General features: G+C 58.4%; 1 protein-coding gene across 16 annotated transcripts in view; it reads left to right on the forward strand.

The window, feature by feature from the left end:
* The first annotated feature begins 262 nt into the window (after positions 1 to 262).
* The window catches only part of BIN1 (bridging integrator 1), a 51,925-nt gene continuing 33,353 nt past the window's right edge, over positions 263 to 18,834 (forward strand). For 3 of the 16 annotated variants that reach the window (XM_041739611.1, XM_041739612.1, XM_041739597.1), the window contains exon 1: positions 266 to 514. In XM_041739611.1, coding sequence (XP_041595545.1) covers positions 431 to 514 — 84 coding nt within the window. In that variant the 5' untranslated portion in view covers positions 266 to 430. Of the gene's footprint in view, positions 515 to 18,834 lie in introns of all 16 variants that reach the window. The other 13 variants (XM_041739613.1, XM_041739600.1, XM_041739603.1 and 10 more) reach the window with 8 other exon arrangements.

Below are 18,834 nucleotides of genomic sequence, written 5' to 3' on the forward strand. Positions count from 1 at the left end.
TGAACGCAGCGGCCTGCAGACCGGTGTCCCCCCGGGGGGGCCCGCACGTCGCTCTCGGCCCCGGGGCGGTGTCCCCGCGGCGTCCCCGCAGTCGCAGTGGCCGCAGCTCTCGCCGCGCGCGCCCCGCGTCCCCGGCCGCGTCCCCGGCACCCGCGAGGGCCCTTTAAAAGGCCGAGCCCGCCGCGGAGGGGGCGGGGGGGGCGCCGACCCAGCCCGAGGCCCGGCCCCTCCTCCCGCCCGCCCGCCCCGCCCCCGGGCCGTCCCCCGGTCCCCGCGTCGCTCGGCCGCACGCTCGCGGGGCGCACGCTCCGCCTCAGTCGCTGGGCTCGGCCGCCTGGCGCGGGGCTGCGCGGGGCTGGGCTGGGGCTGGGCTGCGCGGGGCTGGGCTGGGCTGGCAGGTCGGCGCCCCGCCGGCGAGGCCGCAGCCGCGATGGCCGAGATGGGCAGCAAGGGGGTGACGGCGGGCAAGATCGCCAGCAACGTGCAGAAGAAGCTCACGCGCGCGCAGGAGAAGGTGAGGGGCCGGCGCGGCCTCGGGGCCCTGCTGCTCCCGGGCGCCGTCCCCCCCGCACCCCGGGGCCAGGGCGGGCGCAGCGGTCCCCGGGTTCGCGCCCCGCGCCCGGCTTGGCGCCCCCCCGCCGCCCCAGACCAGGGCCGGCCACGCTGCTCCCCGCGCCCGGGCCCGGCGAGGCCGCCCCGAGGCCGAGGGCCCCGCAGCTGGGAGGCGACGCGGCGCCCCGGTCCCCCGCCCCGCCCGCCCCGCCCCGCCGGCCGCAGCGCGACCCGCTTTCCTTCCCGGGAGCTGCCCGCGGCCTGGACACTCCGGCGCGGCCCCGGGAGCGCAGACCGCGCGCCCCTCGGGAGGTGCCCAGTCCCCGCCGGGCTCCGCGCTCCCGGGGCCGGGGGGGCCCGCACCTGGCGGGCAGGGGACACCCGGGGCGCGGAGGGCGCCGCGGGAAGCCCGAGTCCCCGGTGCCCGGAGCGCGCGGCCGGGGGCGCGGGGATGGAGCCAGGCCTCGGGGCGCTCCGGGGTGCGGGGGGGGGGGCCGCTGGGCTCCGCTGTCCATCCCGGACACCGCTGGTGCAGCCGCTGACGCCACTTCCCCTGCCGACCCGGGCCCTGAAACCCAGGATGGCAGAGTCTGAGCTGCCGGGTCCCCCCAGGCCCCGGCGGAGCCTGCCCTCCGCCGCGCGGCGCTCAGCCTGCGGGGGACCCGGGGGCCGGCCCGCTCCGCCCGCGGCTGGCGGTAAACAATGACTTCTGCAGCCGAGACCTGCGGGCTCCCTAAGGATGCAGCCACGCGATGGGAGGGGGCAGCGACCGGAGCCTCCTCGGAGCCTCCCCAAGTGCCCAGCGGCTCATCCCTGAAGTCCCAGGCCGAGGACGTGGGTGGGTGTGGTGCAGGTTAGGACCCTCGCCGCCCCAGATCCGGCCTGCCCAGCAGCTGACCCCCCTCCCCCTCCCCCTCCCCACCGCCCCCACCCGCCCTGCCCCGGGCTGCAGGAGGGATTAGAGCAGCGCAGAAAGCCGCCTGGGCTGGGAAGGCTTCAATAAGCGCCCCTGTGGGGGGGGGGGGGGCTGCCCTTGCTTCCTCCACCCCCCGCCGGCCCAGGACTGGGTAATCCATCTAGGTGCCTGGAGCCGGCAGCTCTGGGTTTAGCCCTGGGCTTAGCCGACTTCCTGCTCCTCAGGAGCTGAGGAAGATGAATGGGAAGCAGAAGGTTAGCCAGGCCCTGCCCCCACTCCACTGATGTCCTACTCCTCCCCTGCTCCCCTTTGCTCCTTGGGTATCTCCTTTGCCCTGGTTGCCTTGTCTCTGCAGTGGCCTCTTTCACTCATTTCAGGGGCTGTAGGCATGAGCTGTGTCTCCCTTTTAAGTGGCAGTGTCATCACTGACCCCACAGAGCTGCCACCGCCCCCCCCCCCTTCAGCTCCTGTTCCAGGGCATGGGCAGTTAGCTGACAGCTGGTCAGCCGTGGACGCTGGCCTCGGTCCGGGGCCGGCCCTGCCCAAGCCTGGGCTCCAACAGACTCGGGTTGTTTAGGGGTACGGGAAGCCTGAGAGCAGGCTTCCTTCAGGACCCTGCTGCAGCCCGTTCCGGGGAAGCCTGATGCCCCAGTGCACACCAGCCTCTCCCCTTTGCCCTCCTATGGTTCAGAGTCTGGTGCAGCCTGGATCGAGAGCTGCCCCTGCAGCATCTTCTGGCAGCGTTCAGGACCCCATCTAATTCCCATTGCCACTGGTCTCACGGGCACCCCTGCCCCTGTCCCCACCCTGCCTCGGCCAGATCCGTGCGTCATGAGGACAATTCCAGTTGTGTTGCCACAGGAGGGCATTTCCTGACCAGGGACAAGCAGGACCCTTGGTGCAGGACCTGGATATCATCCGCATAGGTAGGGGGGCCTCGTCTCTCCTTTTCTTCTTTCCCAGTTACCTGCGTCTTCCCACAGCCCAAATATCCACCAGGGTTCAGAGGGTGACTGTGTCAAGGAAGACTTGCCCTGTGGTGCCTGTGGAGCCAGTTCTCTTACGTCCCCAGCCTAGCACGTCTCTCTGTGGGTCTTGGCTGGGCAATACCCATCTCATCCTCCTCCCACCCCTGTATCCCTCTTCTGGGTGCTCCCCCTGACGGGAGGGCAGGTCTGTGTGTGCGGCCCCTGCAGGTGCAGGTGTGGAGTGACTGTTTATGGACAAACAAGTGCATTTAGGGGCTTGGCTTTGGGAGCCCTGATGCAGGCCTGGGGGTGGGCTGATTTGTGTTGCATGCTTCTCTTTTTTCCCCCAAGTTCAGCAAATCCTGCCTTGGACATGTGCTGTGTGCCTGGTCCTGGGCTGAGCCCAGGGTGCACTGGGGAGCGGGGTGTGCATGGCTCGGATTGCTGTGCAGCCTACTTTTGTAAGGTCCCATGGCCTCTGGCTGTGAGGAGGCATGAGAGTGTATTGAAAGGGTCATCAGGGTCTGAGCACTGCTTGCCTCTGGCTGCCCCAGAGTCCTGGGGTGCAGAGCGTGTGCCTGGAGCTGGGGCTGGGGGGGGTCATGAGGTCATCTTCCTATTGCATTTGGCTCATTGGACCCTCTGTAAATGACTCTGTCCATTTTTGGGCCTCAGTAGGGTGGCTGGGCAGAGCCAATGTAGGGTGGAGCCTGGGTCAGATGACAGAGGATTAGAGGTTGGCCTGCTGGGCCCTTTGGGGGAGGGGCAGGTGGGGCAGAAGGGACAGCTGGGTGGGAGTGGAATCTGGCCTGCTGGCCCTTGCGCCTGAGGCCTACTGCTTAGGAGTCCTCACTCATGGAGCATGCGTACTTGAGGGAGGCCAAAGCTGGGCTGATGATAAGCACAAGGAAGAAGGCTGTGGCGCGGGGTGGCGGGGGGGAGTGGGGGGCGTGGAGGGTGGGAGTGTGTACTCTTTCTGACTCCCTGAGTCTGCTGGGAGGGGGGAGGCCCAGCTGGGAGGGGGCAGGGCCCAGGGCTCACCAGAAGAAAGGTGCAATGGCAGTTATTTATAGGACCCTGACACATGGCCCCGATGGCACCATGCTTGTCGGGTGGTCAAGGTCTCCTAACAAAGTAGCCCTACCAGCCTCAGCTGGAGCCAGGCCTGTACAACCAGTCCTTACCCTCACAGCAGCCTTAAGAGGAGCCGACCACATAGAATAGCGGGTGCCCTGGGAGTGGGGCCCATCTGGGTCTGCAGGAGGGCCTGTGAGGCTCCAGGCTCCTCTTACCTCCCTGCTTCCCCAGGCCGCAGCCAAAAGTTGGTCCTCTCCCCCTGTATTCTGCATTTCTCCTCATCCTGGTGTCCCTCTCTCTGTCCCTGGGCATCGGAGGATGCTTCCTGTCCCTGTCTCTTGTCTGTGCCCACATCTTACCCAATGGCACCTTTTCCTTGGCCTCTCTCTATCTCCTTGATCCGTGTCTCTTTCCTCTGAGCTTGCACATGGCTTTTGTACTCTCTACCCCCAGAGCAGCTTCTCCTTGAACCCGAGTTATTGGTAGAGATGGTTCACCTTGCCTGCTGGAGGGGAGGTTCCTGAGCCAGGCATCATCAATGCTAGGGTGTCTGTGGGGACTCAGGGGACATTTGGCTAAGGAATGTGGGCATGGAGAGGTTGGAGACATAGACTCCAGACTTCCCTGAGCTCCAGTGGGCCCTGGCTGGGCTGGGGCTCAGGGATGAGCTGAATCCCCACTCGGTAGAGTCTGCTGGCTTGTGCCAGGACTCAGAATGAGGCAAAGGCTGTCTTGCCCAGGGGCCTGCAGAGAAGGGTGTGCTGACTGGGTTGCATGGGGCATGGAGGTATTCTGGGAGGATCTATGTGAGCCAACATGTGGGGTGAGAGTGAGCACAGGAGACCACCTGTTCACTTGAAGAAAAGGAACAGGCTGTGTTGGGAGTGGTAAGAGGTGGCTGGGTGGTAGCTTTGGGCCAGATTTGATCAAGTCGTGTGGGGAAATCTGTATGTCTCTTGGATTCTCAGAGAAGCCACAGTTTGGATTCTTCTCCCTTCCCCACAGATGACCCCTTCAGGAGCCCCTTTCCCATCTCTGACTTCTGGCAGCCGGCTAGGTCCCTACCCCTGGACTAGGCAGTCTTTTATTTTATTTTTTTTATTTATTCATGAGAAACACAGGCAGAGAGAGAACAGGCTCCACGCGGGGAGCCTGATGTGGAACTTGATCCCAGGACCCCAGGATCACAACCTGAGCTGACGGTAGATGCTCAACCACTGAGCCACCCAGGCATCCCTGGACTACGCAGTCTTGATCCAGCTTGTCCCTTGTAAGCTGTGTGACTTGGACAATGTGAAGACAATGCTTTTGCCTCTCCCTCTTGCCTTAACCCAACACCAAGTCTTGCATGGTTCTGTTTCCATCGTGTTCTGGAATCCCTGGGTCCTACCCTCAGCATTAGGCCTCTTTCCCACCACAGGAGAAAAGACTACAAGGACATGTTGGAGAGACAACACACATGTTCTTGGCAGGCAGGCAGTCCTCAGTTTCCCCATCTAGCCAAGACCTTGGGCAAGGTGCAGGACCTTCACGTATAAATTGGGGCAATAATGTTTCCTCTGCATGTATTTGTTTTGGGGAGTAAAGCCTTGGACAGTGCCCAGCACACAGCCAGTGCTCACTAAATGCCAGCCCTGTGGGGCAGAGCAGTACAATGAAGCCACTCTGGAGCCCGCCGTCCCTGCCTAGGCCTTTTTCCCATCCCTCTCCCTGTGAGTGTCCATTACAGGCCTGTATAGACAGCTAATCCCTGCTGAGCCCTTAGCTGATCAGGGCTTATGATGTCCCAGTCCCCGGGTGGTTGTGGTGGTGGTGGTGGTGGTGGTGGTGGTGTGTGTGTGTGTGTGTGTGTGTGTGTGTACAGGGGCAACCAGTAGCAGGGGAGGGAATCAGACAGTTCTGGAGTGAATCTTAACTCACCTTACACATAAACCCAGTGGCTCTGGGTAAGTTTCTCCCTTCTCTCTGGGCTTCTTTACTTTGGCCATCAGTTAAGTGTTGGGAGTTTGCTTATTCATTCTTTTATCCATGAAATGAACCTCAAATACCCACTATGTGCTGGGCACTATTCTAGGGACAGGGGGTACAGGGCTGAACAAAACCAAACCCCACCCTCAGGGAGCTGACATTCTAGGTGGGAGGGTGGGGACGAGCTGGTAAAGAAACAACCATGCTGGCAGTAATGAAGCAGGAGGTGGTCTTTCACTTTTCCTCCATGGATTCTGATTAATGGGCTCAGCCTTTCCTGAGCATCCCTAGTACCCCTGCTGAAGACTCAGGTGTGCATGTGAACTGGGGTGCTCATACAGCTCAAGGCTACTGGCCAGGGAGAGCCTCTGAGTGGCAGCTTCTGGTCTCCAGGTGAGAGGGCACCTGGGGGAGGAAGGCTGGCTATTGGATGTCACCCTGATGTGTTGTGTTTTTCAAAAGCCTGTTTGGCAAGTCTCCTTTTGGAATTAAAAGTGCAAAGAAGAGGATGCCAGTGCTAAAACCACCCAGCAAGGCACTGACAGAGGACTGGCCCGGGCAGCTTGGAGGAGGCTGGGCAGGGGCTCCAGTTGTGGGATGTAGGATGGGGAGGACAGGAGGGTCCCTGAGGGAGGAAGAGGGAGGCACCGAAGATTGCGCACAGGCACTTGCAAGACTTTTTAGAAAGCTGGATTTGGATTGCTCCTCAGGCGTTACTGCCCTTGGGCAAGTCTCGTTGACCTCTCTGAACCTGTTTCCTCACCTGATAGAAGTGGCACGTGCCATGCAGCCTGCTGTGCAGGTTAAGTGGACACAAGCAGGGCTCATCATTCCCCAAAGGAGCTGGTCTTGTGCCCTGGAAGGGGTGCTCATGGGACCTGGCTGGCCCTGGAGCTCCTGGGGCCTCCCCAAAGAGGCTACCACCTCCCGAAGAGGCCACTCACGTGTGGATGGGGGAGCAAAGCTGGCTGTATGCTGAGGGCTGGCGGGTCAGGGCTGGGCCAGTGAAAATGGAAAGGCAGACTCTTCTTGCTCAGGGGAGCCTTTGTCAAACATTAACTTAATAATGACCGCCGTGGGTATTGTTTTGTTTTGTTGTTTTTTTAAAGGCTTTATTTATTTATTCATGAGAGAGAGAGGCAGAGACAGAGGCAGAGGGAGCAGGGGCTCCCCTGAGGGGAGCCTGCTGTGGGACTCGATCCCTGAATTCTAGGATCATGCCCTGAGCCAGCAGGTGTCCCACAGCCCCCACAGCCGTGGTTTATGGTGCGCCTTCTACGTGCAGGTGCTCAGGAGAAATGCTCATCCCCACTGCAACCAGGTGAGGTCATGATGATTCCCACTGAACAATTGAAGAAACTGAGGCTGAGCAGTCGCGTGGCCTGCCCGTGGGCTCTCCTGGTCAACTGTCCGGCTTACCTACTGTGTCTTTGGGGGGCCATGCAAATGAAGTGCGAATCTCTAAGGACCCTTCCTGATCCCTCCTGACCAGGAAGGTGTTGTCTCGTACTGATCAACTGACAGATTTGGGTCCCCAAGACCTTCCTCCCCCATGAAATGAGATTTGAGGGCCCTTGTCCCCCACTGGATCCTTACCTAGATGTGACCTTTACCCTTTCGGGGTGTGTAGGGTGAGGGCACAGCCAGAGGTTTCTGGATGCCATCCAACACGAGAGTTTGTGCAAGCCAAGGAGGACAGATGAGGTAATGCGGTGTGTATGTGAGTGTGTTTTCCCAAAAAGAAAAGCTGCATCCAGTTCATTCAGGATAAAGAAACCCTCTTTATTAGGAGAGTTTGTCTCCTTTTGTTTTTGTTGTTGCAACAGTGTTTCCTTTATAGAGTGATGTTACTACTATTTTTTAAAAATGTTCTTGGGGAGGAAACAGTCATGCAACTGACCGCACACGCACATGCACTGGCCAACACAGAAGTCTGTTGCAGGAGTGGCATCTCGTCTGGGACCCGCCCCACTGCCCCTGGGGAGCTTGTTGCCCGCGCCTGTGGACTGGCTCTGTGGAGCGGGAAGGCAGCTCTTGTGGGTCCAGCTTGAGTCTGACCCGTGCAAGTCTGGCGCAGGCCCCCTGAAATATCTGTTCTGTGACGCTGAGTCCTGCTGCAGTGGCTGTGGCTTCTCCAGCTCAGTGCACAGTGCTCACATGGGTTCCTTAGGCAGGGCTGGTAGAGGCCCAGGAGACCCCCTGGGATTTCAGGGTGCAGGATGGTTTTCAGGGTAGGGCAGCTGGAGCTGTGGGATCGCGGCCCTTCAGGGAAGGCCTTCGTATCCCTGCCGGCCATAGGCCTTTCTGAGGGACTGAGGCCTTGCTGCAAGGTACCACCTCCCCCAGGAGAATGGTCCAGGACTGGAGGAGCTTGCCCGAGCCCGGGGCTGCAGCGCCTGGGCGCAGAGACTGCAGTTCTCAGGAGTGGGCTGTGGCCCTGCTGGGCGGCCTTGCCTGGCGTTAGGCCAGATGCGACAGAGGGCTTGTCCTCAGCCCTCTGCCAGAGTCTCCTTCCAGCCTGAGACGGCGTTTAGGGGCAGAAATGCCAGGATGGCTGACCTTGGGTCTGTGTGGTTTGCTGGACCACGACTTCACCGCTACGGCCAGTGAGCCATTGCCCTCATACCCGTTTCCGCTCTACTCTTTGCAGGGCTTCTTCCCTCCGTTTCCTGGGCCTCACCTTCACGCCCACCGCCCAGCAGGTGGGTGGGAGTGGGACCCCCAGCATGGGCCAAGAGTGGGAACTGGAGCTGCAGGCAGTGGGGCACACAGAGAGCCAACCGGGGTGCCCTGGGGGTGGGCCTTTGTGCCTCCCAGGCTGTGTCTGGGCCTGGGGCGGCAGCCAGGCCCCTGGGGCTGCCTCGGCCCTGCAGCAGGGCAGTGAGCCGCAGGCATGTCTGCCTCCGCCTCCGCCTCTGCGGGGTGAAGGCCGCAGCATCTCTAGGCTGAGCCCCGCGGCTGGGAGTGAGTGGGCGGTTGCAGCAGCAGCCCCACGGGGCTGCAGGGACGGACTCTGCAGCTGCTCCTGTGCTGGGGCTCCCAGAGCAGCTTCCCAGGGATGTCCCTGCTGGCCCCTCGTTTTAGATGCTAAACTTACTTTTTTTTTTAAAAGATGTTATTTATTTATTCGTGAGAGACAGAGAGAGGCAGAGACACAGGCAGAGGGAGAAGCAGGCTCCATGCAGGAGCCCGATGTGGGACTCGATACGGGCGTTGAGATCATGCCCTGAGCCACCCAGGGGCCCCCAGGTGCCTCACTTACACTCAGCCAGCCTGGTCAGGTTGTGGGGACCTTATTCGTCCTGGCTGTCATCCTCCTGTTTGTGGCTTGCCCACCGTGGGCCATGATGCGGAAGTGCTGAGGGTACTGAGAGAACCTGCTCCTGTCCTCAAGGAACCCCCAGTGCCCGTCACAGCCCTGGGGAGGGATTGAGGCAGGGACGCTAGAGCCTGAAGAGCTTCTCATCCAGCCTGGCCAATCATGGAAGTCTCCTCAGAGGAAGCACCTGAGCTGGGTTTGCAAGGCGGAGGAGATAGGTTGTGGGGTTGGGGAAGGATGTTTCTGGCAGCCTGTCAGGGGTGGCTGGAATGTGTGTGAGTGAGGGTGGTGGGGTGAGGCCCGAGACTGAAAGGACAGGTGGGGAAGTGCAGACCCTGGAAGGCCGTGCGGGACCCCAGACCCGTGTGCCTCAGTCTGCTCACCTTTCTTCCTCGTGTGTTGTCTGAGCCATTTGTCAGTTTGTCTTCTAGACGGGGCTTAGCCGAGAACCTGGTGTCTCACTATCCAGGGCTGATGGAGCCCCTGGCTTTCTGGGGAAGAGGAGGAGCTCTGGGTGTGAGGGTCAGTCCCCTGAGGGAATGACCTCAGGCTTGGCCAGGCTAGGATCCATCTGTGCCACACGGGGTCTGGGGTGGGGCTGCCATCCTGAAGTCCAGTCTCTCAGGGCTGCGATCACAGGGGCTGGGTGATAACTGTTCCCCAGGCTTGCTAGAAAGGCACAACATCCTATACTCCCCACCTTATATATATATACATGCTTCTTTATTTGGGGGCCCCAAGGTGACACTGGGGGGGTGACCGCTAGGCTTGGAGAGTTTAACAGCTGGGAGAGGCCATCAGTGCATCAGTTCACCCCTCTCGATGGTACCCCTGTGTGCCCTGCCCTTTGTGGCCAGGCCGTTGGTCAGAGCAGGAGAGGGTGCTCAGGGGAGGAGGGTCCTCCGGGGAGGAGGGCCCTCAGGGGAGAAGGGGTCATGCCTGCGGTGGGGCCTCTGGCTGTGCTGGGAGAGGAGTGGACAACAGGAATAGTAATGTTGGTGATGTTGTAGAATGGAGGCTCAGTGGGCGGCGCTGGCCGGTGAGGCCGGTTGGGATTTCCACTCAGGCCTGTGGCTGGAGGAGCCATCAGAGCCCTTGGGGCCAGAAGGGGGATCAGGTGACGGGACAGCCTTTGTCAGACCAGCCCCTTTTCCAACAGCTGCTGCTGCTTTCTTTGGACCCTGGGTCAGCTCAGCCTCTCCCCAGGACTGTCGCCAACATGCCTGAGCCCTGGATGAGCCTGGGCCCACCAATGGCTACTAGGGACAGACCTGGTACAGGAGACCTGGGCGGGGAGAGGCCCCTCAAGGGGACCCCCGCTCCCCACTCCCATCCACCATGGCGCCCCTATTTCTGTGCTCTCGGATAGCATCCACTCTGCCAGGACATGATAACTATCTTGGGGCCAGATATAGGTGGTGGGTGGATGCGGGTGCTAACCTGGAGCCTGGAACACTAGCAGCTGGGCAAAGGCAGAGGACAGATTGATTAGGGGTTAAGAGGTATGTGTGTGGGACACCTGGGTGGCTCAGTGATTGAGCAGCTGCCTTTGGCTCAGGTTGTGACCCCGGGGTCCTGGGGTCGAGTCTCTTCGTCGGGTTCCTGGCATGGAGCCTGCTTCTCCCTCTGCCTGTGTCTCTGCCCCTCTCTCTGTGTCTCTCATGAATACATAAATGAACATCTTTAAAAAAAAAAAAAAAAGATGTGTGTGGGAGGAAGACAGGCCCTAACAGAGAGGAAGCAGTGTGGCCCCTGTGACCACTTGCATACTCTGCGGTCCAGGGCAAGCTGCACCCCCATTTCCTTCTCTGTAAATGGGAATGAGGGTTCCTGTTCCCATGGGCTTGTGGAGAGGACCCAGGAGGAAGTGATATGATCGGAGCCTGGTCCCTGGTGGGTGCTGACACACAGGCTTTTTTTCCCTGGGAGCATCTTGGGGAAGCCCCTGAAAACCCACAGGTATGGACCATTCTGGCTTTTGGGCTGTTTGTTTTGCTTATGACAGGATTCTTGAAATTGAACTGCGTGTACCTCCCCCCTCCCCTTTTTTCCTGTATTGGCTGAAAAAGCTAAATTGGAAGGCAATGGTATCATTTCCTGGAGGACAGAAGTCAGAGCCCCCTGAGCCAGAGCCCAATTGAATGAGGTAGGGGAAGGACAGGTGGTTCCAGGTACGCTGTGCTTTCAGGGACCAGATGACGGGCATGGAGCATGGGACAGAGATGCTGGGTCTCCCATGATTCATTCATTCATTTGAGCCTGAGCTGCAACAGAAGGGCCTGGCTGGGCCTCCGAGCCTCAGCGTGCCCATCTGGGAATTGAGAAGGATGAGATCCTCCTCTCAGTGAGATAAGGTGAGCTCTGGGACTCTTATAAGTGCTAGTGGCAGCAATGTGTCCCTGCTGGGTCTAGAGGATTCTGCAGGGGAACACAGTCATCTTATCTCTGCAGCATTGTGCCATTTATGAACAACCCGTACACCCACCTTTTTTCATTTGATTCATTGTCTCGCTGACCTGTGAGGTAGGCAGATCTGGGTTATGGTTCCATTTGGCAGATGAGAGCACTGAAGCTCAGGAATCTGGGATTTCCTCCCTTCCAGTCTTCAGACTTGGCCTTAGGTTGGCCTTTCACAGATGCTGCCACCCCCATCACTGAATCCAGAGTTGGGGGATACTTTTTCTTTTTTTTTTTTAAGTAATCTCCACATCCAGCTTGGGGCTTAACCTCAGCCCCCTGAAGTCGGGAGTCCCTTGCTCTACCCACTGAGCCAGCCAGGCCTGCAAGGCTCTCTTAGGGCGAGTCTATTGAAGTGACCGTGTACATGCCTGTGCCTGGTGTGTGTGTGTGTGTGTTGGGGAAGATGAAGCTGGCCGGTGGTTGCCCCAGGAGACTGGCATGTCAGAGTAGAAGGTGAAGCTGCAGAACGGGCCGTTCACTGTACTGGGGTTTCCTCATAGCCCGGCATCCACCAACGAACTCCATGAGAGAAGGGGGAACCTGGTTGTCCCCAGGAATGAAGGGACCCCAGAGGGTCAGATTTGGACAGAGCTGGCCTGATCTGTACTCCTCAGGGAGCCCAAAGGTAGAAGAGGGGGCTGAGCTTGGGCTCCATAGCTCCTGCCTCCCACAAAGAAAGAGTTGGGGGATCCTCTGACAGGAGAGACGTAAGGATGAGCTAATGGCAGAGGGTGTGAGCTGAGCACTGATCTAAAATGAGAAACAAAATCCACAATTAATTGGAGGCATTTGCTGAATCTGGGACAGGACCCAAATACTGTTGTTTTTTTGAAACTTAAACATAAACCGAGCCCGGGGGTTATTTATTTGCTCCCCCTCCCCACCCCACAAGACATTCTAGCAATCTGTTCTGGCAGTGGCTTGGCTGAGCTAGAATGTCACCGCCTTCCCCATGTTGACCCCTTAGCCCTCCTAGTTGGGTGGACCATGGGTCTGGAGGAGGCCACGACCAAATGGGGCCCCAGGCCCTTCACGGAGATGTTGGGGGTGGCCCTGCCCTGGATCTGGTGGACTGTTGGGGGCCCCATCTTCATGTCTGATCCTGGCACTGCTGGTCCAGGACACTGCAGAAGCCACCTTGAGGAACAGCTGAGTCAGCACCTTGGGAGGCCCGTGGTCAGTGGCAGGACAGAACCCGGTGCCTTCATCCCTACTTTGTGCCACTGCACTCACAGGTCACACTGCCCCCGTGCACCCTAACAGACGTGGGGAGGCTGCCACCACATTCTGCAGCCAGCGCAGTGCCACTCCTGAGCAATGCAGCAGAGAGAGAAACCTCCAGGCAGCCAGGTGCCCTCAGCACACCCCGAGACCTGGGATTCTAGCTCCTGTTCTCCTGGCCTTTTATCTGGGACTTCAGCCAGCTCCTTAACCCTTCCTGCTTTGGTTTCCTCCTCCATAGAATGGGGTAGCTATCTTCCCTGTTAGACCCATAGTCGTTGAGGGTGGAGGCTGGTCCCATGGTGAGTCTGTGCCTGGCACCTGCACATAGTAGACGTGTAATGCTAAGTGAGTTGGAGTGTGAGGCTCCAGTGCAGAAGCAATGGTAAAGGTTTTGCAAAGTGCCTTGACTAGTGTGGCAAGGTGGAAGGCCTGGGTTCAAATCACAGCTCTGCTCCTCCCAAGCCCTTGACCTTGAGCAAGTTACTTATCCTCTCTGGAGCCTCGGTTCTCCTGTTCGTGAGGATTAAATGGGAGGATGGTGTCTCCACTTGACACCAAGACACTAAATGTTGGGGTGTCAGCTCACGAGCTGACCCAGCTGTGCTCTGGAGTGGGGGTGGCCAAGGTGCCTTAGGTGGGAATAGGGTGTTTGACTGCACCCTGCACTCTGTGTGTGTCCTGTTGTTCTGGCCAAGTCTAGGCCAGCCCTAGCCCACTGATGATACAGTAGTCCAGGCCCAGCTTGTAATCTAATCTAGATAATGAGCCTGAGGTCTCCGAGGAGGAAGGGAGGAGGCATTCCTGGAGAGGGCTCATGGGGGTGGGGGCTGGGTGACAACATGGACCCTTCCCACCCTTTGCTCTCTCACCCTGATCTCCTTTCCCTGCAGGCAACAGAATCTCTTAACAGCTTTTAGATGATCCAGAAGTGTCCAGAGCTGTAGCATGGGAGGGTCAGGGGCTGACCTTCAGAATCTGGGGTGAGGTGTCCATCCCCACGCTTTGTCCCACTCTGATCTTTCCTGTGTGCCTCATTTGGCACATTACCATGATTTAAAAATTTTTTTTCTAAAAAGAATTGGTAACTGTCTGGCCGTTCAGCTTCCCCTTCATGTTGAATTGTGTTTCTGGGTAAGAAGGCTCCAGGGGAAGAAGGGCAGGTAGGCATGAACTCCTCCCCAGCAGGCATGCAAGGTGTTCTGGGGTTTGCTGTGATTTTGGGGAGTTTCTGCGACCCTTCCTTGCCCTCGCTGTTAACAGCCTTTGGTGGGAGCCTGGATGTGTTATGTGGAGGAGGGTGGGCCAGATCCCTGGGTCCCTCCTTAGGTGGTGAGACAGGGGCTCCAGGGCTGATGTCTGCATGAGGCCTGGGAAGCCCAGAAGGACAGGCCTTCCTGCTCACCTGGTCCTCACCTCCCTCCTTTGATGGTAGAGGTAGGACACTGAGACCTGAAAAGTGCTGACCTGCCAGGCCTCTGGTGGCCCCACGTCATTCCCCTGAGCTGTTCCCGAGCCAGTGAGGCCTCCAGGCCTCTGCTCCTGTGCACTGACCTCCTCTGTCTGCCGAGCTTGGGGGGGAGGTGCCTTCCCCTTCAGTCTGCCCCTCGCCCACCCTCTTTCTCTAACCTCCCCCTCCAGATGCACAGAAAAACAGGATGCAGGATCAGCAGAAGGAAGCCTGGAAAAGCCTGTCCTGGCCCCTGAATATTCATTCCATCTGCCAGAGGCAGACATGTGATGGATGGTGGTCCCACTTATTTCCCCTACCCCAGCTCTCACTCTCGACCGGATGACCGGGTTACCAGGTGGTCAGATACCCCTTCCCCTCCAGTGCCTTCCCAAATCTCCCCCTGCCTCCACTAGTGAAATGCAGTGGAATTAGCCCTGGTGCGCTGGGGAGCACTCAACCAGCTGGTCCTTAACCATTGATCCCCTGTCTGTGAAGTTGGGGACTTACAGGGGTGCCCTTACAGGTCCTGGGGACTTGTGGACAGTCCAGGGCGGAGGCAGGGAGGTGAGCACAGCTCTCAGGCAGATGAGGGCCTGGGAGTGAGTGTGGGGGCCGGGACTGCTGGGCTGTGTGTACTTGTCTGCACTTTGTTGGGCCAGACTGGGTGGGAACTCTTGAAAGGTGATTGTGGGCATTGACTCCTTTGAGTAACAAAAATAACAACGATAGCCAAAATAGTGGTGATACTGTACTTGGAAAAAATATCCCATATCTTATCTCCTTTAAGTACTCTTTGTTTTATTTTTAAGAGTATTTGATTTATTTATTCATGAGAGACACACAGAAAGAGGCAGAGACAAAGGCAGAGAGAGAAGCAGGCTCCATGCAGGGAGCCTGATGTGGGACTCGGACCTGGGACTCCAGGATCAGGCCCTGGGCCAAAGGCAGATGCTCACCTACTGAGACACCCAGGTGCCCCTAAGTACTCTTTAATAGTTAACAGTTTCACAGATGTGGACATGGAGGATTCCAGTTGGTGAAACAAATGAATGACCTGTTTGCATGGTTAGGTCCGACTTCTCTGAAAGGAACAGACGTACGCAAAGGGGCATCAGTCGGGGCAAGTGAGAGAGTCCCTGTGGCTGGGGTGGAGTCAGGGGAGGAAGGCTGCCTGGAAGAGGTGATGTGAAAGGCCAGCGTGGGCTGGCATTATTAAGGAAGTAGGGTTTCCTGGGGGAGACTGGATGCTCCGGGCTGACCTTTCTTGGTCCAAATGGTAGTGGGTTCTGGCAAGGCCTTCACCTTTTCTCCTGGCCCCGGCTGTGTGCCCTGCTGGGCTGTGGGCTGGGCCTGTGCTTTGTTGCTCTACACAGGCTGCTCGCCCACTGAGGTAAGGACGCAGCTAATGAGGGGCCTGTGGGAGGCAACCCGCTGGGGGCAGATCCCACCCCTCCGTTGCTGGCCTCCGTCCTTGAGCCAGGGCTGAGAATAACACCCACACTTGCATGGAGGAGACAGGTGGGGTGGATAGTGGCTCTGGAGGTGGTTGTGCTGACATCTCGGAACAGGTGGTGTTGGGTGCTGGGCCAAGGGTGAGGGATTGTTCCTGCCCTCTGCAGGCCCCACCCGGCATGACAGGAGGCCGGCTTGGCCCTGTGTTGCTCCTAGGCCCCTCCTGGGAGCCTTCTCCTGACCTCTTCGTGGAGGGGGCTGTAGTCCAGGCTCCGTGCCAGGAAAGTCAGGGCTCTTGGTGGTGGCTGCTGTTCCTAAGAGGAACTGTAGCCTTAGCTGCTGTTTGGTTTCTGCGGGATCTAGCATTTCCCCCTCTTATGGCCGGCAGGGGTAAGGAGGGGGCTTGCAGGGTCCCTGCAGAGCTGCGGGGTGGGGGGGCTGCTGAGGGGAGTGGGGTGGATTGCTGTGTGCCGTCCACCACTCCCTCAGGTGCTTAAGCCTGAGTGAGTCACCGGGAGGAGGTCCAGTCGGTGGCAGGCACCAAGGAAGGCTTGTGTGGGTTGGGGGGTGAGGTGGGGCAGGGTGGGGACCGGGTAGGAGAGGCTGCCTGAACTTTCTGGCTTGGGTCTTAGGAATTCCAGATCAAGATGGGGTAAAAGGACAGAAAGGAGACCAGCCAGCTTCTTGTGCTGGGCCCTCTTTACTACTCAGTCATCCTTCATCCTTAATCCTGCCTTGAGGGAGAGGTCTCGGCTCCATTTTACTGATGAGGCTCGGGACCCAGGCAGGTGTGCCCCTGTCCAGGGTTGCACAGCAGGCCCCTCCCTGAACCTTCTGCCATGGGGCCTCACTGCAGAGAGGCCCGGAGCCGGGACAGGCTCCTCCCACCCTCTCTTCCTCCCTTCCCTTCCCTTCCCTTCCCTTTAGCAGCTTGTCCAGGCCAGACACGCTGAGCTGGGAGTCCCAGGGCAGGAGACCCAGGAGACCGAGGTGGGGAGATTCAGGAGCCTGATGGGGGTCGGCCCTGGCTGCTGTGTCTCCACATCCCTCCCTGACGTTTCTGAGCACCTCACCATGACTTACCGTGACCCTCAGCTGTCCCTGTCGCGGGTGATGCCTGCTCCTTCCCTCTTGTTGCTCAGATTCTGGAGTCTCCTTCGCTTCTCTCTGTCACCGCAGATTCGACCCTCTCACCATTTCCTGCCCTTGCCAGACCACCTTTAGCTCTGCCGGGGTCATTACAGACACTTTTAAATGGGCTCCCTGCTTTACCCTGCTCTTTAGTCTGTCCCCACACAGCAGCCTGGGTGTTCTAATGCTGTGCGTCAGATCAGAGCTCCCCGAGGCTTCCTATTTCACGCACAGCTTCAAAGCCAGGGTGTTGCAGGGTCTCCGGGTAAGCCCTGTGGTCTGGCCCTGGCTGCCGGGGCACTTCGTGCAGTAGTTAGAGCACATGGCCTCTGGAACCAGCCTTGGGGTTTGGATTCCAGCCACCCTGCTGACTGGCTGTGTGGCCCCGGGAGATTTTAAATCAGTGCCTCAGTTTCTTTATCTGCAAAGTTGGGATAAAGTACTAGTAATTCCTTTGTGATTTGGGGGGATGGATAGATGAATCATGTGAAGTGCTCAGCACCGGTATTTTAGGACTTCTTCCTCCTTCGCCCCACCCTCTTACCTTCCCTTTGCACTGGCCTTGCTCTTCCCACCTCAGGGCCTTTGCACTTGCTTGTCCTCTCTCTCCGTCAGGTCTCAGATGTCACTTCTCTGAGCTATTTCCTAAGAACGGACCTCCCTTGCCTCACCCAGTCTGTGAACCGCTGTATTTTTGTTTGTTTATTTTTAAACATTTTATTTATTTATTTATGAAATAGAGAGGCAGAGACAGGCAGAGAGACAAGCAGGCTCCATGCAGGAAGCCTGATGTGGGACTGGATCCTGGCACTCTGGGATTACAACCTGAGCCGAAGGCAGATGCTTAACCACTGAGCCATCCAGGTGTCCCTGTATTTTTGTTTAAAGACTTGTATTACCACCAGCCATGCCTCCTCTTTGGAGTGTTGGCTCAGGGATCTCGCTTTGGGGGTGGCTGGCTGGGGGTGGGTGTCCAAGATGAGGTCTCCCCTCCCCCTGCAGCTCTCCCAGCCCCCGGAGTCCAGGGGTAGGGACTCCTCACTGTGGATAGTTTGAGACGGGCAAAATCAAGTGGAAGGTCCCGAGGATGGAGCAGCTTGAGCCCTCCTGGAAAAATTGGTAAAAATTTCCTTTCTCCCACTGGAGTGTGGGTTGGGAGGAGTGGAGGGCTATTTGGGGAGGTCTGGATAGTTAGGTGCTTCTGAGTGTGGGAGAGGGTGGCCAGCCTTGGCCGGGGTGGTTTTGGTCTTTCCAGAAGCCCTCCTACTCACGGGGAAGCCTGATTCTGACTAGGGAGGGCTCAGCCTGGTGGGTGGCCCCTGAGAGGAGGGGAGCCTGCCCCAAGCCTGGCCCCTCCAGCACTGTCTTGGGGGTCCAGTGCTTCTTTCAGCCTAAACCTCCTTTTGGCTGATGTGGCCCTGAGATCACGGGCTTTCAGCCTCAGTTTCCTTGTCTATGGATCACCTCCCTCTTCCCCTGGGCTTTGGAGACACTTGTAAACCTTTCGGGTGTCTTTAGATGAGTGACTGCTGCTGTTCTGTGGCTTCCACCTCACCCCTGCTCCCCCAGCTCAGCTGGGCCCTTCTGGACTCTCCCTAACCCCTTCCTCATCCCGATATTCACCTCTGCTGCCTCTGCTCCCCTGGGCTCTGGGTGGTCTTACCCTGGCCTCTGGCCACAGGCTTACCTGCTGAACAGACTGGAATTTCAGGCCTCCGGGAAGGGAAAGGGTAGGGAGAGGGGGACAGGCTTTCTGGCCTGCAGTCCTCTGTGGGGGGAGGCCTTCGCTTCCACCTGGAGAGATGGGTATGGAGGAGGAACAGACCCCCGGCCCCCCACTGTCTCAGGGGTTAGGCTTCCAGCCCTGGGACTGATGGATTGATGGGGGCCACAGAAGCTTCTGCACTCTGACTTTTGACCAGCGAGTCACATTTCAAGGCATTGTGGGCTGATATCGGTGGTGGCCAAGTTTATATATATCCAGTTAAGGATGTAAAAAAGAAAACCGAACATCACTCTTTACTCTCACCAGTGTTTCATAAAGGAAAGGGAAAATCGCTAAAAGAGGAAGGAGGTAATTTTAGAGTGACCGTCTCCCGAGCAAGGCCAGTTGGCTTCCTTAGCCAGTCAGCGGATCTTACCAGGAACCCACAGAAAAAGATGATGAGTCTTTGTGGACTGGTGTCAGGGGACAGTGACTTCCAGAACACGAGGACTTGCTAAAAAAAAAAAAAAGATCATGAAGTGGGGGTGGGGTGAAGTGAGGAACTTCCTGGCTTGGGAGAGTGGGGTGTGCGGGGGCTGAGGGCGGAGTAGT

The sequence above is a fragment of the Vulpes lagopus genome, chromosome 24 (assembly GCF_018345385.1).
Source record: "Vulpes lagopus strain Blue_001 chromosome 24, ASM1834538v1, whole genome shotgun sequence".
Classification (NCBI taxonomy): domain Eukaryota; kingdom Metazoa; phylum Chordata; class Mammalia; order Carnivora; family Canidae; genus Vulpes; species Vulpes lagopus.